The sequence below is a fragment of the Leucoraja erinacea genome, chromosome 8, assembly GCF_028641065.1.
Source record: "Leucoraja erinacea ecotype New England chromosome 8, Leri_hhj_1, whole genome shotgun sequence".
Classification (NCBI taxonomy): domain Eukaryota; kingdom Metazoa; phylum Chordata; class Chondrichthyes; order Rajiformes; family Rajidae; genus Leucoraja; species Leucoraja erinaceus.
Window position 1 is genome coordinate 57,612,797 of NC_073384.1, and position 16,904 is coordinate 57,629,700.

The 16,904-nt window shown below is 43.7% G+C and overlaps 1 protein-coding gene across 1 annotated transcript in view; it reads right to left on the minus strand.

Moving 5' to 3' along the window:
• The window catches only part of vash2 (vasohibin 2), a 108,132-nt gene that overhangs the window by 16,068 nt on the left and 75,160 nt on the right, over nucleotides 1-16,904 (minus strand). The window contains exons 5-6 of the mRNA XM_055639764.1: nucleotides 14,621-15,002; nucleotides 13,166-13,281 (exon numbers count right to left, since the gene is read on the minus strand). Coding sequence (XP_055495739.1) covers nucleotides 13,166-13,281; nucleotides 14,621-15,002 — 498 coding nt within the window. The remainder of the gene's footprint in view (nucleotides 1-13,165; nucleotides 13,282-14,620; nucleotides 15,003-16,904) is intronic.

Sequence of the window (16,904 nt, forward strand, 5' to 3'; positions counted from 1 at the left end):
CCACCAGAAGGGGCGTGGCCTTCATGGCGTGATTGACAGGAGAGAGAATCTCAACATTTTTTAAACACTAATAACTCTTTTATTTTTCATCAATGGGAAAAATCCTTGGCACCTGCTCAGCGGAGGGGGACTCTGAGTAAGATGGCCAAAGATCACAGCCCTACGTGGTAGCATTTTGTCTAAAATCAATACAAAGCGCAAACAGGAAGTGGTCAAGATTAGAATTTTAATTATATAGAAGGCAAGGCATCTTTAATTAGGCAAGGCAACTTTAATTAGGCAAGGCAACTTTAATTAGGCAAGGCAAATTAGGCCAAGAGGATTTCTGCCCGAAACGTCGCCTATTTCCTTCGCTCCATAGATGCTGCTGCACCCACTGAGTTTCTCCAGCAATTTTGTGTAGCTTTGTTTCATAATTCATCTTTGCCGAGTTCACCTCAAAGTCACCCCGATCCCAAAGAAACCCTCTATGTTTAGACATACCCTTAGTATGTCTAAATCTGAACAAAATAAGTGGTTGAGAGATATTGCTTGCATGTGGATAGGATTAAAACTAAACTGCTCTTCCAGTTTGACAAACTAAATATCGCAGTCTTTCTATCAGTAGAGCTACTTGTATGGTCTGAAGAAGGGTCTCGACCTGAAAACGGGTCTCGACCTGAAACTAAGACATACTTAGCAGTCAGGAGGACTGTTGCAAGTTGTCGAATGGTCAACAGAAAAACTGTAGGCTCAGGGAGTTTATTGAAGAAAAGGTCCACCCAATCAAGGTGCTGCTGGTCTGTTTATCATTCAGGTCTGGTCACAATGCAGCTGGATGCCATGCGTTTGTTTTGTATATAGGTTTGCTCTTTCAACATATGTGACACACACATTACATTCTACTACATTAGGGCAACCACGGTGGCACAGCGGTAGAGTTACTGCCTTACAGCACTAGCAGCTCCAGAGACCCAGGTTCAATCCCAACTACGAGTGCTGTTTGTATGGTTTGCACGTTCTCCCCATGACTGCGTGGGTTTTCTCCAAGATCTTCGGATTCCTCCCACACTCCAAAGACCTACAGGTATGTAGGTAAATTGGCTTGGTGTATGTGTAAATAGCCCCTAGTGTGTGTAGGATAGTGTTAATGTGCAGAAATCACTGGCGGTGCAGACACGGTGAGCGGAAGGGCTTGTTCCCTGCTGTATCTCTAAACTGCTGTATCTCTAAACTATAGTTGCAGGAAAAATCCAACATTTTCCTACAACGATACTACTATACATAAAAATACACTGTTACATTCATGAGCTTTCAACAAAAATTCTTATGCAGTTTTTGCCTAAACATTTGTTCAGAGAAAGGATTTATTTTTCTCTAATACTAGATAACTTGGGACAAAAGTGTCTTGCTGAAAGACTGTTCACCGCTAACTACAAGTATGTAAGAAGGAACTGCAGATGCTGGTCTAAACCGAAGATAGACACAAAATGCTGGAGTAACTCAGCGGGACAGACAGTATCTCTGGAGAGAAGGAATGGGTGACATTTCGGGTCGAGACCCTTCTTCAGACCATACAAGTAGCTCTACTGATAGAAAGACTGCGATATTTAGTTTGTCAAACTGGAAGAGCAGTTCAGTTTTAATCCTATCCACATGCAAGTAATATCTCTCAACCACTTCTTTTGTTCAGATTTAGACATACTAATAATTCTTGGAACTCAATTTGATTAGCTGCCAGGAAACCAAAACAAAACGGGATGAATAATTGAGAAACACAAATTAAAGATGCAGCAGTCAAACGCAATTAGCATTTTCCATCATGAAAATTTAAGGTAGTCAACTCATAATTGAACATGCGCCAAATAATTCCTAGCTCTCGCTATTCTTTGGAACCATTATCATGCAGAATTATTTTGTTGCTTTAGTTTAAACTATACGGTTATCTAGTGGTGAATCTATGGAATTCTCTGCCACAGAAGGCTGTGGAGGCCAAGTCAATGGATATTTTTTAAAGCAGAGATAGATACATTCTTGATTAGTACGGGTGTCAGGGGTTATGGGGAGAAGGCAGGAGAATGGGGTTAGGAGCGAGAGATAGGTTAGCCATGATTGAATGGCAGAGTAGACGATGGGCTGAATGGCCTAATTCTGCTCCTATCACATATGACCTTATCACTTTGGAACTCACAGATCACGTGAGAAGGCAGATCCCAGCATGCTGTTGGTATGCAATAGAGAAATGTAAACATCTAACATTGATGATAGAGGAGATAGATTGGGCATAATTAGCCAGGTGAGCCCCTTCCTGGTTTTTGTGAAAAGAGCCAGTGTTGTTAAAACAACTCAACTGCAGGCACAGCCAATCTGGGCGTTAAGTCGTCAGGACTGGAGCTGGGTGTTTCCTGTCGCACAGTGTCTGTTATACTCTATTCTCTCAGTTGTTTCTTGATATCAGGTGGAGTGGATCGAACTGGCAGCCCACTGGCCTCTGCGATGGTCGGGATCTCAGAGGAAAGCTGGGAATGGTATTCTCCTGGCACTTTGGCTGAATATGGTTCATTTTTAGCACTGATGTAGTGAGTCTTGCCATCACTGAGATGGTGGAGGCTCTAGGAACCTCATAGCCGTTTAACTATCCACCACCATTCACAACTACATGCAGTGGGGCTACAAAGCTTTGATCTGATATGTTTCTAGTGGGAGGATTATTTATTCATTGCATACTGTTTTCCTTGTCGGGCCTGCAAGTCATCCTGTGCTGCACTTCACCAGGTTGACATTTCATCTTTATGTTTACTGGACGCTGTCCATTTAACTACGGTTGATTACATTGGTTTGAATTAATAGTTAAGTACGAGATATGCTTGGCCAAAAGGTTACACATTTTCCCACTTTTTAGGGTCAGGGTAACACTGGAAAGCTATTACCTGTTGCCAATACCCTACTGCCATTGGGAAGTGGTTGCAGTGAGCGGCCATCTTGAATTGCTGCACACTTTCTGTGAAGAAACTGCCATGTTGTTATTGAATATAGTGCTCCATGATTTTGGGCCAGTGATGATGAATCAGTGATATATCAAGTAGGGATATTGTGCAACTTGGGGGGAGATCAATGGTTTCATGGTGCTTTTATTGTCATGTGTGCAAAGTACTATCACAGTGAAAAAAAATGTCCAAAGTGATAAGGTCATATGTGATAGGAGCAGAATTAGGCCATTCAGCCCATCAAGTCTACTCTGCCATTCAATCATGGCTGACCTATCTCTCCCTCCTAACCCCATTCTCCTGCCTTCTCCCCATGCAGATGGTTGGATCCAGAACACCATAGTGATGAACTCCTGCAGTGATGAACTGGGGTTGGGATGATTATCCATCAGCAACCTGAAGTGGCGGTGCTGCCCTGGCAGCAGCGGCTCGCCTGCAGTCCGTTTGTTTTCACTTTTTTGTGTAGTTTTTTTTTCGTTTTGTCTAGTTAAGTTTTTGGTTTTTAGGTTGTGTTTAAGTGGGGTGGGGGGTTGAAACGGGGCTTGCTGTCTCTCCCTTCGGGGGAATACGACTTTCTTGTCGTATCCCTCTTCTCTGCCTCCGTCTGCGCTGAGGCCTAATGGCGGAGCTGGCGACCTCGAGACTCCGGAGGCAGAGCCAGTCAGGACTTGCCCTGGGCTCGCTCCCGTGAGGGCGGCCCGGCTCGGGGCTGAGACTCTCCCGTGAGGGGCTGTGGCGCTCCCATGAGGGGCTGTGACGCTCCCGTGAGGGGGAATGGCGCTGCCGTCGGGGTGGCCCAGCCCGAGGGTAGAACGGCGCTCCCGTCAGAGCGGCCCAGCTCGAGGGTGGAACGGCACTCACGTGAGGGCGATCCGGCTCGGGGCTGGAACGGTGCTCCGGTGGCTGGGACGGCGTTCTGGCGGCTATGACCTGAGTCCGGGGTTCAGCCGCGGGCCAGCGGCTGCGTCCGTTGGACTGGAGGGCGGCAGCTTCGACCACCCCGGGCCGCGGTGTTTGAGCCGGCCCGTTTGCGGGGTTCGGTGAGCCGCGGGACTGTTTGTACCATCGCCCGGTGGGGTATCGCCTCAGCGCAGAGGGAGAAGAGGAGGGAAGAGACTGCAGCCCTAAGATTTTTGCCTCCACCACAGTGAGGAGGTGCTTGGAGGACTCACTGTGGTGGATGTTAATTTGTGTTTATTGTTGTTTATTATTGTATTATTGTATGTATGACTGCAGGCACAAAATTTCGTTCAGACCATCAGGTCTGAATGACAATAAAGGTAATTCTATTCTAACCACTTTCCATTTTGCAAAGTATCACTAATTGCCAGCATGCCTTCCCCATTCCTTCCCCGTGATGTCCTTTGAATTAAGTCTACCAAATCCCTTGATGCTCTGCGCCTCACATCAGCTCTGGAATTCCCCTTGATCCACACTTGAACCAGGGTGTGGATGAGGACTGAGGCTGAGTGGTCCTGGTGGAACCAAAATAGGGCATTGGTGATTAGGTTACTGGCGAGTAATTAGTGCTAGGCAGCAATAATTGTGACATATTTCATCCCTTTACTAATGACTGGGTGGTAATTAGTCAAATGAGATTTGTCATTCTCTTAAATGAACAGTAGCGCACCTGAGCAATTTTGTACATTACTGGATAGATGCCAGTGCTGTAACTGTATTGGAACAGCAGGGCGGCAGGCACAGCTAGTTCTGGTGAAACATTCTTCCACACCGCTGGGCAGCACAGTGACGCAGCGGTAGAGTTGCTGCCTTACAGCGCCAGAGACCAGGGTTTGATCCTGTTTACAGGTGCCGTCTTTACAGAGTTTGGACATTTTCTATGTGGCCGTGTGGGTTTTCTCCGGGTGCTCCGGTTTCCTCCCACAGTCCAAAGATCTGCAGGATCGGAGATTAATCAGCTTCTGTGAATTCTCCCTAGTGTGCAGGATAGAACTAGTGTATGGGTCCTCTTCCCTGAATTGAATTGAATTGAATTGAATGTATTTGTCATTCAGACCTTTCGGAATGAATGCGCTCCGTTGCGTACTACACGTCAGCCCATTGCATTTAGAAGGAGTGGTCTATCTAGCTTGCTATAGGATCTTTGATACCAGGCTGGTCTGTAAATAGCTGCTATCCTGGTGAATCAATAACACTGGGCTAAAAACATGTGAGTACCAGAAGCAATATCCTGTAGATCAAAGCTCCTCTAAACCTGCCAAATGCAAATATGAATAAACAGCCAGAAGAACTGGATTCTCTACACCTGACCCATACTCAGTGTTCGCTGTGCTTATCATGCAAATATCCTTAAGCATAAGGTTATAGAATTTGCAAAGACCTTCATGTAGAATGGATGAATGAGTGGTGCAGTCGGCCTCCTCTCAAGACCCCATCCTCACAATTGCCATTGCTCGTTGCACCCAATTAGCTCCAATGTATCACCAGGAAATGGCCGAATGGATTAGGCACTGTAAATCTTCTCAGCCCTGACAGTACCCTGGATGTGCAGCCGTTGCTGTGGAGTGAGATATTTGCTGCATCCCCAAACTGGAATCTGCCCAAAATGCAAAACTGTCCAGGCATGCCCTGACACAAAAAACATGATAAATCCAATGCAGCAACTATAAGCCTATCATTCTTTTGCCAATTATTAACACAAGTGAAGGAAAGAGTCGTCAACAACACTATCAAGTGCACATCCTCCCCAAAACATATTAATTGATCCAAATGCAAAATACTGCAGATGCTCGACATCTAAAATAGCAAACATTAGAAATATTCAGCAAGGAGACAGCATTTTTGCAGAGATATCATCTGTCATTACAATGGTTTTCAGTTCCATCACGACATCTCCAGTGCCAGACTATTTTATAGCCATAATCCAAACCTGGACATTAGGGCTAAAATGTTTGCTGGTGAGGAGCAAATGTCTCAATGTAGCCACAGCAAACTGATTGGTATTAGGTGATAAATGGACCATATCCAACACAACAAATTAGAAATATGTTGGTAGGAACTGCATATGCTGCTTTCTAGAGAGAGCTAGATAGGGCTCTTAAAAATAGTGGAGTCAGAGGATATGGGGAGAAGGCAGGAATGTGGTACTGATTGGGGAAGATCAGCCATGATCACATTGAATGGCGGTGCTGGCTCGAAGGGCCGAATGGCCTACTCCTGCACCTATTGTGTATTGTCTAAACCAAAGAGAGACATAAAACGCTGGAGTAACTCAGCGGGACAGGCAGCATCTCTGGAGAGAAGGAATGGGTGTCATTTCGGGTCAAGACCCTTCTTCAGACTAGAGTCAGGGGAAAGGGAAATGAGAGATATAGTATGTATGTAGCGAGATATAGAACAAATGAATTAAAGATATGCAAAAAAGTTACAATAATAAAAGAAACAGGCCATTGTTAGCTGTTTGCTAGGTGAGAAGGAGAAGCTGGTGCAACTTGGGTGGGGGAAGGATGGTGAGAGAGGGAATGCCGGGGTTACTTGAAGTTAGAGAAATCACTGGGTTGTAAGCTGCCCAAGCGAAATATGAGATGTTAGTAATGTGCTTGGTGGAGGCCAGTAAACCCCAGTGTAATACATTACTGTTATATCCAACCCATCGCCCATTGAAACAAACATATATACAACGTACATCTAGGATGCAGTATTCACCTTGCACAGGATACACTGAAGAAACGTGTGAGTACTCAAATTGTGTGTGGTCCCCCCCCTCCCCCGTCACTTGGAGAAACCAAGGCAGCAAAGCAATGTCACTTGAAGTCATATATCATCCTCACTAGAGCTTATCCCACTACTCTTTCTGTTGCGCTGAAACGTTAGAATTGGTTACTTATTTCTAAGGGGGCACATTCCACACTGACCGCATCAGCTCAAGAAAACCAACACCTTCTCAATGGCATCTAAAGGGGGGCAAATAATGCCAGGAAGATTAAAACAAACAGAAATGCTGGAAATACTCAACGCCAAACTGCAACTTCGAGAAGCCAAACAGAGTTAATGTTTCTGGTTGAAGACCTGAAACGTTAGCTCCTTTTCTCTTCCCATAGATGGGGTCTGACCTGCAGAGTAGTTTTTTTCATTTTTATTTTAACGGTTCACATAACAAGAATGAATGCAATTCAACCTTGTGCAGGATCCCACTCAGGTTCACGGTAAGGGCTACGTATGAATCAGTGTCGCAGGATGAAATCTTAAAGGGCCTGTCCTGCTTATGCAAATTTTTCGGCGACATGTCGCGGGGTGACGCCTGTATGGTCGTGAGTAGTCGCCCAAAGAGTTGTACCTTTTTTCTGGTCGCCGCTGGAATTTCAACATGTTGAAAAGTTTCGGAGACCTGCTGCGACCATGACGTGCGCCGGCAAGTTGACGGAAAAATAACGTAAGTGGGACAGGCCCTTTACATTGCCGAATGATGAAAACATGAGGGTCACATTATTTAGTTTGACTTTGAATGATATGACTTTCCTGTCAGACTCTATGTTGATGTTATGAAAAATAGCTTCACCAAGATGCTGTACAATTGTGACAATATTTCCCTAAACCTCAAACCTCCTGCAAAAAATGGTCGATTTGTTTACTTTCAAACTGACAATAGTAGATAAAGGCCTAATATTCTATTATATATTAAAAGAAACTGCTTTGATGTTATCCCACTCCAAGAGTGCAAATTTCTTGAAGATGTTATCCTGGTAATTCCTCTCAGGTTAGAACTCTGCAGGAATGTACACAAATAGTCTGAGAAAATGCACACAATTAAAGATTCGCAGAGACAAAATGCATTTAATTGCAGGGGTTCTTTGTGTGATTGTTTAATATTGAAGTTGCCTTGCCTCCCACTGTCAATGCAATCCTACAGGAATCAGCCAGCCTCTACCTAGCTCCCTTCAAACAGTCACCTGATTGATAGCTTGTGCAAGACAAGGTCAAAGAATTGATGGCAAAGCACAATGCAAGGCAATTTTCGCAGCAACTGTGCTAACTGAAGCGAGTGGAATTAATTGACTAAAAGATGACGGAGACAAGAATATTTTTAGATTCATTTGTCAAAGGTCAATGGAAGATTGTGCTGGATTGCATCAAACACCAGTTAGGGTGCAGTTAGAGTCATGTGCAGCTCTGCTCAGTAAATAGATGGGATGTTTATGGCACAGAAAAGGCTGAGAGGAGATTTAAAAGAATGTTGCCCAACTGAGATCTTTTAGCTCTGAGGAGACAATGGCCGATCTGGGGTTATTTTCATTAATAATGGAGTTTGAATGAGGCTTAATTGCGGTATATAAAATTGTGAGGCCCGATATTTCAGACACTTGAAGAGGATAGATGAACAGATAAGTGGAAGGAGATAAAACAATGGACAAAGACATATCGGGTGGAGCTGAGAATGATTCAGGAAGTAAATGGATTGCTTCTTCTTGGCTTACTTTACATTATAGGTCTCTACCTCTCCGGCTCCAGAAAAGCTCATCTTAAAATTATTTTGAAAAGGCAGATTTTAAAAGTTAGTGGTGATCACACTATGGGATATTGCCTCAAATTTCTTCTCGTTGAAACAAAACAACAAAAGGAGACAGGAGCAGGATTAGATCACCCAGTGCCTCAAGCCGACTTCACCATGCAATGCAAACATGTCTGATTCACCCAGGCCTCAACATGTGGAAAAGGTCCGATCATCCGTCATTTATGTCCTCCTCAGCATTTACGTTTCAATAAGTTCACCATCCATTCTTCCAAACTTCAAAGAATATAGATTTAATTTCTTTAGCTACTCATGATAAGATAACTCATCCCAAGAATTAGTGGAGTGAATCCCTTCTGGACTCCAAACACGGTATTTATTTTTTTAAAGAATAAGAGACCAAAACTGTGCAGAGTACTCATGTGTTGGCTCACCAGGACTGTGTACAATTGTGACAATGCTGGAGCCAACGGCGACTTCTCCCGCCCCGAGTTGCGGGGTCTGAATTCTCAACTCCAACACGGCTCTTCCAATGGCCGCGGAACTCTGCGAGCGCACGCCATTTGCTTTAACCCAACCACCCGCTGCACATGCTCGCAATACCCGGCGTGGCTTCAAGGATTAGGGACAATCGAGATCCCAGCTTCACTTTGACTCTGCAATCTACCTCCATTTAGATAAGTGCAGTGGAGAGAAGGTTTTATTTGGTCTTTCAGTCATAGATGTGATGGAGTGTATGTAAATTATGGCTCGTGGGCCCAATTTGTAATGTATGGCTGCAGAATGGCACAGCTACATTTGACCAACCTCAAGGGGTCCATATGACAATTAAATGTATCCTGTATCCATGTACTTGTCTAGCTGGATAGTCCCCAGCCTCAACTACTTCACCATGCAATGCAAACTTTTGTTTCACCCAGGCCTCAACCCTTTGTGAAAAAGAGTTACCCATTTATGTCCTCCTCAGCATTTACGTTTCAATAAGTTCACCATCCATTCTTCCAAACTTCAAAGAATATAGATTCAATTTCTTTAGCTACTCATGATAAGACAACTCATCCCAAGAATTAGTGGAGTGAATCCCTTCTGGACTCCAAACGCGGTATTTATTTTTTTAAAGAATAAGAGACCAAAACTGTGCAGAGTACTCATGTGTTGGCTCACCAGGACTGTGTACAATTGTGACAATGCTTCCCTAATTCTCAACTCCAACTTTCTTCCAATAAAGGCCATAATGCCATTTGCTCTCCTAACCATTTGCTGCACATGCTTGCTAATATTTTGTGATTCAAGGATTAGGACACTGAGATCCCTCTTCACTTCACATCTGCAATCTACCTCCATTTAGATAACAGTCTGACAAGGTTCCTCTTAGAGTCAGAGTCATATAGTGATACAGTGTGAAAACAGGCTTGTCGGCCCAACTTGCCCACACCGGCCAACATGTCCCAGCTACACTAGACCAACCTGCCAGCCTTTGGTCCATAGCCCTCCAAACCTGCCCTATCCATGTCTAACTGGGATAGTCCCAGCCTCAACAACCTCCTCTGGCAACTTGTGTTCCATACACCCACCACCTTTGTGTGAAAAAGTTACCCCTCGGATTCCTATTATATCTTTTCCCCTTAAACCTATGTCCTCTGGTCCTCGATTCCCCTACCCTGGGCAAGAGACTCTGTGCATCTTCTCGATCTATTCCTCTCATGATCTTACCCACCTCTATAAGATCACCCCTCATCCTCCAGCACTCCAAGGAATAGAGTCCCAGCCTGCTCGACCTCTCCCTATCGCTCTGACACTAGACCTGGCAACATCCTCGTAAATCTTCTCTGTACCCTTTCCAGCTTGACAACATCTTTCCTATAACATGGTGCCCAGAACTGAACACAATACTCTAAATGGTGTGAGTATTTCACACTCTTATTGAAGTGTGTGACCTCATGCCTCCCCACATTAAACTCCACGTTAAACTCCACTTGGCAGGTTTTCCTCCACTCGTTCAATCCTTTGTGACGATGTGCTCCGACAAGGGCCACTCCAATCCCGTCACCGGCAGACAGGCTAGGAGAAGCCAATGACCAGCGCCACAGCCTACGCCTGGCTGCCGGAAAATTCCGGAACCCTGGACAGTGCTCTGGACTGAGCTGAGTCCACAGCCAGACAGACGAGCAACAACTACATCCAATCAGCTGGTATTGGTTTACCAAGGGAGGGTCCGATAGGGGGCGAGGAGAGGAGTGGAGAGGAGTGGAGAGGAGTGGAGAGCACGGCGTGGACCTTCTTGTCATTCCCTTCCTTCACTATAAATAAACCATATCACACGAGCTCACCCTACAAGGAGCGTGTCAGTATAGTCATAGTCGACCCATGGTCATCTCTGATGCCCCACCATTTATATTCAGTTACAGAATCATACCTCACCCGCCTATTTTTGTGTCATACCATCAGAGCCGATCTCTTGCCTGGGATCAACGCTCCAACCGCGGCCTGCAGATTTCAACATCGAGGAGCTCGCAGTCTCGGGTAGAGAATGATGTTGGGAAGCTCCAAACGACGCAGAAGGTTCGATCAGCCCCAACCTGGGGACAGATCACCCGGCGCGGGGGAGGTGAGATCCCCCCCCCCCCCCCCCCCCCCCCCCCCCCCCCCCCCCCCCAGGAGCTTGATCGACCCGAATGCAGAGGGCCCGAACGCCACCGGCTACGGGAGTCAAGATCGCCCCATCAACAGAAGGCTCAAGGCCCCCGACCCCGGGAGAACAAAGAAGGGAAGAGAGTGAACTTTTGTCACTGTGGTGGATGGTTATGTTAAAATGGATTTTGTGTGTTCTGTTGCTTTTTAATGGTATGACTATGCCAAATGAAATTCCTCGTATGTTGCAAAACGTACTTGGCTAATAAAATATGATTATGATTATGATCACCAAATCTGGATACCTCCTCTGGGTCATTAATATAAATCATACATAACAAGGTCATAATGAAACTGATCCTTGAGGCACCTACTAGTCGTATCCTTTCAGCCTGTAAAGAGCTACTTATGTCGACTCTGTGTTCTTTGCAAAAACTAATCTTCAATCCGTGGAGATCAGCACTAGATCAGTTATCCTATATTTACACCACATGCATAATTCTGGTGATTTACGGATCCATTCCTTTTCTCCAGAGATGCTGCCTGTTACTCCAGCATTTTGTATCTACCTATGGATCCACTTTCATGGATCAGGCGATCAATGGCAATTGATGGCGTATCAAACTCGGATCTAACATTGCCTGCTTCCCACCTCTGTCCAAGATTGAATTTACCCCTTTTACTCTTTGTGGTTGGTGAACAATCACACGAAAATAAACTCATCACTTTAACTTTGTGTGATTCTGTGTACTGCTGCAGCTGCAAATTCCTTTCCTTATTCACCACTCTACCCCATAATCACTATCAAAATAGATCTGGCACTTAAGGAAGATTGACCCGAGTTCTAAAGGAGATAAATAATCCATTGTATAAATAGGAATTACAGGAAGGTTATTGAAAGCAACTGAAAGAAACAAATGCAGCCAGCTCTTATCTAATTGTCAGGTATTGTTTGTGTGTTTTATAATCCATCATAACCTTCAGTAGCAGTATATCAGCATCATATATCAAGGTCCATGCTTGCCCAACCCATTCTAGCAGATATTTAACTTAAATCTTAATGGGCACTTTTTCAACCTAAAGGATAAATGTTTTCAATTCAATCTGTTTTACAACACCCTTTGGTTATAAAATCAATACAATTTCAGACAATTACATTATTTAGAAAATAAACTGGTTAAGATTTGGCCTATCCAGCAACAAACGCTGTACATTGTCGCTAAGTTAGTGAAGTTCTGTTTACCGAGTAGAAAGACTGAACCTGCCAGACTTTATGACATAATTTATGACCTCAAATATAACAAATATATTAAGGGTAAAAGTATGGGAGCTCCTCTGATATATGTACACTTCATGTTTAGTTTAGTTTAGAGTTACAGCGTGGAAACAGGCCCTTCGGCCCACCGAGTCCATGCCGACCAACGATCCCCGCACACTAACACTATCCTACACACACTAGGGATAATTTACATTTACACCAAGCCAATTAACCTAAAAACCCGCACATCTTTGGAGTGTGGGAGAAAACGGAAGATCTCGGAGAAAACCCACACAGGTCACGGGGAGAACGTACAAACTCCGTAAAAACAGCGCCCGTGGTCAGGATCGAACCCGGGTCTCTGGCACTGTGGGGCAGCAACTCTACCGCTGAACCACCGTGCCACCGTTTGCAAGTTTGCATGACCTTCACAAACGACCTCTGGGCCTTATTAGCTTTAACATTTTGGAAAACAAAGGAGAGAAAAAGAAACCACAAAAATGGGCTCAGCATTCTGCTTTACAACATAATTTGAAGAAAAAAATGTTCCCATCGAACCATCATTATGTTGTTATGCAAACAGGGACTGCCTGAGGGAAGCAGAGACTGCCACAATATTGACAACATATGTAGATGAGCACTTGGATCACTAAGGCATGGAGGACTACAGGCCAGGGGCTGAAATATGGGCCTGGTATAGATAGGGATTTGATGATCTTAATGGACATGGTGGGCTGAAGGACCTGTTTCCATGTAGTTTTACTCAATGACTAATGTGAAAGCACTATTCGCTCTTGTTAGCCTCAGCAAAAACCTATTACTTAAAAACAAAAGACTTACGATTTATCCCTTCGGTTAAGTCGTCTCTGAGGGCTTATTTGGCGGCGACGAGGCGACAGAGATTTCCCCCGCTGTCGTTCCTTAACCGGAGACTGGGAACCTGAGATTTTTATCATCTAAGTCCAAATAAGAAATAAATCAGCAAGAATAACATTTCAACTACAGACTCTATGAAGACTTTGTCAGTTTAACCTTTTGAAGAAATGATTGATGTATTACAAAAGTTGTCAGTTCAACATAACATCAAACTGGGTTCTGTTCTCCACAAGCAATTATGCTCGAAAACAGTTGGAATAGCAGAGACAAAATGTGATGCTTAGAGTTAACCTATTTTCTCCCTTCAATCATTTGGCATTTCTCAGTATAACAGTCCTCGTTCTGATTTAATAATGATTGGCTTCTCGCCAGCAACAAACCCTTTGGTATTTTGGCCTTTCATGATTGGCAAGAGAACTGCAACATCATGCTAACATCTTAAGTCTTTGTAATGTGCTATTCTTCCTAGGCCTTCTGCACACTTAACATGATTTTATGTCCACTGTCACAATGAAATGTTTTAACAAACATAAACATGCACACTGCACCGAACCATCTCACTCCTATTTGGCGAGGTCATATGAAAAGTCAAAAATATAACATAATCTATGCCTATTAAACTTTGTGTTCATTGTTTATATTCCAGTTTTTGTTTGCAATAAGAAAAAAAATGTCCTCGTGAGCAGGGATTGGGTTAACAGTCGTCTGGTTGTGGCAGTTCAATTGCTCAACATCGCCAGGTTGCTCAATGATTGCCAGATAACAAATTCTCAAAACAAAACAATCCGTGGGAGCCATTAAGGGAAGGTATAAAAAAACTGCCATTACATAACGTTGACGTGGATAAGCTTTTCCCATTGAGAGTAGGGAAGATTCAAACAAGAGGACATGACTTGAGAATTAAGGAACAGAGGTTTAGGGGTAACATGAGGGGGAACTTCTTTACTCAGAGAGTGGTAGCGGTGTGGAATGAGCTTCCAGTGGAAGTGGTGGAGGCAGGTTCGATTTTATCAATTAAAAATAAATTGGATAGGTATATGGATGGGAAAGGAATGGAGGGTTATAGTCTGAGTGCAGGTCGATGGGACTAGGGGAAAATAAGTGTTCGGCACGGACTTGAAGGGCCGAGATGGCCTGTTTTCCGTGATGTAATTGTTATATGGTTATATTTGTTGCTGAAATCTCTGTATCTGGAGACCTGGCATTGAGCTTACTAACAACTTGATGATATTCACTATTTGGAAAGAACAACGTCATGACCCACAGATAAAAATCTCCGGACTTTGGATCTTTAGAATGAAAGAAAGAAAAAGGAAAAAAAAGAGAAATAAATATTTAAATAGAGAGGCATAGGGAATGAGATGGCCCCAAATGATCTTCTATTAACCAAGGGGTGAATTGTGTGTGTGGTGAATTTACCTTCATTCTCATATCTCGAGCGTGCTTCTCCATCTCTCTCCTCACTTCCTCTCTGCTCATCTTGCCTGTGCTTAGAACCAAATGCTTCCACTCAATCTGCTGGAAACTGTGCGGGTCATGTGGGACAAACAAGCCGATCTTCACCTTCTTCACAGTGTGTAGATACTTCCGGTAGGACTCTTCAAATTCAAAAATCAGGTCACTGAGTGTTCGAAAAGCCAGGGGCTTGTCCATCAGGTCCTCCCTCCTGCTCATACCCAATGTGCCATAACGTCCGTTATGATAGACACCAAGCACCACGTGGTGAAAGTAATTCCCTGAGAATTGGGTTTTAAAGCTGATTGGAAAACGTTCCACGATTCCCAGTCCATTCGTAAGGTATCTAATCATTATGTTAAGGATCAAATTAAATACATAAAACATGTAACACAGGGTTCAAATCCATTGCTTATATTAGAAAACAACAATACAATCACAAAAATAAGCCAATAGTATACTTTACATTTTGTCTAGTGTTGTTTGGGCAATTGTCATAAGGTCATAAGTGATAGGAGTAGAATTAGGCCATTCGGTCCATCAAGTCTACTCCGCCATTCAATCATGACTGATCTATCCGTCTCCTAACCTCATTCTACTGCCTTCTCCCCATAACCTCTGACACCTGTTCTAATTAAGCATCAGTCTCTGCCTTAAAAATACCCACTGACTTGGCCTCTACAGCCTTCCATGGCAAAGAATTCCACAGATAAATTTCTCCTCATCTGCTTCCTAAAACGTCATTTAACTCTGAGGGTATGACCGCTAGTCCTAGACTCTCCCACTGGTGGAAGCATCCTCTCCACATCTACTCTATCCAAGCCTTTCACTATTCTCTATGTTTCAATGAGGTCCCCCCTCATTCTTCTAAACTCATGTGAAGGGATCAATTGTGATGGAAAATTTGGATGAACTGAACTGAAACCGATACTACTGATGGATTTGAAAATGTTGGAGTCAGCAACAGTTTCCCAGGCATGCTCCTTCATAAATTGTCTCCCAGAGTTCACTGTCAAAGATCACACATGTAGAATGACACTGTGGGAAATACAAGTTTCTAAATCCATTTGGTGAAGGGGTGGAAGCGGTGGAAAGCAACAAAGGGTAAGGCAAAACATTTGCAAGTGATTAATACTAAAAAATGTTTCTACAGCAGAAAAATGCTGGTTACATTTGATGCATTTTCGCTCTAGTGAGTTGCTAAAATAGTCACCCAAGGTCAGAAACTGATGGCACTTCTGATTAAACGGAATCAAGGGACATGGGGAGAAAGCAGGAATGGGGTACTGATGATCAGCCATGATCATATTGAATGGCGGTGCTGGCTCGAAAGTCCGAATGGCCTGCTCCTGCACCTAGTTTCTATGTTTCTAATTTCTAAATTAAATTGTTTTACCAAAAAAAATGTCACCATTAATATTCTTTTAAATAACCATTTCTTGACCAACACCTCAAATTCAATTTGACACCCTATAGATGCTAATAGTAAAGCCAACATTTCAGTTCAAGATACAGAACAAATCCAGTCCATCCACATCTTCAATGTGATCATTATTAACCACTCAAGGTGGCACAGTGGCACAGCGGCAGAGTTGCTGCCTTACAGCGCCACAGACCCGGGTTCAATCCTGATTATGGGTGCTGTGTGTACGGAGTTTGTACGTTCTCCTTGTGACCGTGTGGGTTTACCCCGGGTGCTTCGGTTTCCTTCCACACTCCAAAGATGTACAGGTTTGTAAGTTAATTGGATTTGGTAAAAAGATTGTAAATTGTCCCTAGTGTGTAGGATAGAACAAGTGTACAGGGTGATCGCTGGTCAGCATGGGATCGGTGGGCCGAAGAGCCTTTTTCCACACTGTATCTCTAAACTAAACTAAACAAACACGTAAAACGATTTGATTGTCAGTGTGTCCTTTGGCACTGCCGCACCAGCATCTGGGCTGGATCTTTGAGAGACTTTCAAAGTTTGTCTTTTGAACAAAGTTGGAGCAAATTGATTTCCAGCAATTATAATTCAAAGAATGTCGATAGGATTGATAGTAAGATTGAATTTGACAGAAGGTGAGTGTGGATTACATGGGAATCCATCCATTCATGAAAATACAAACAGTGCCAATGGGAGATCAGTTAGCTGCTTGGCCATCTTTTGTAAGCATTTTATTATGCAGCCTTAGTGTTATTCAACATCAACATGCAAAACCATGATGCTCACTCAATAAGAGGGCAGTTGATAATAGGAACAAATGAT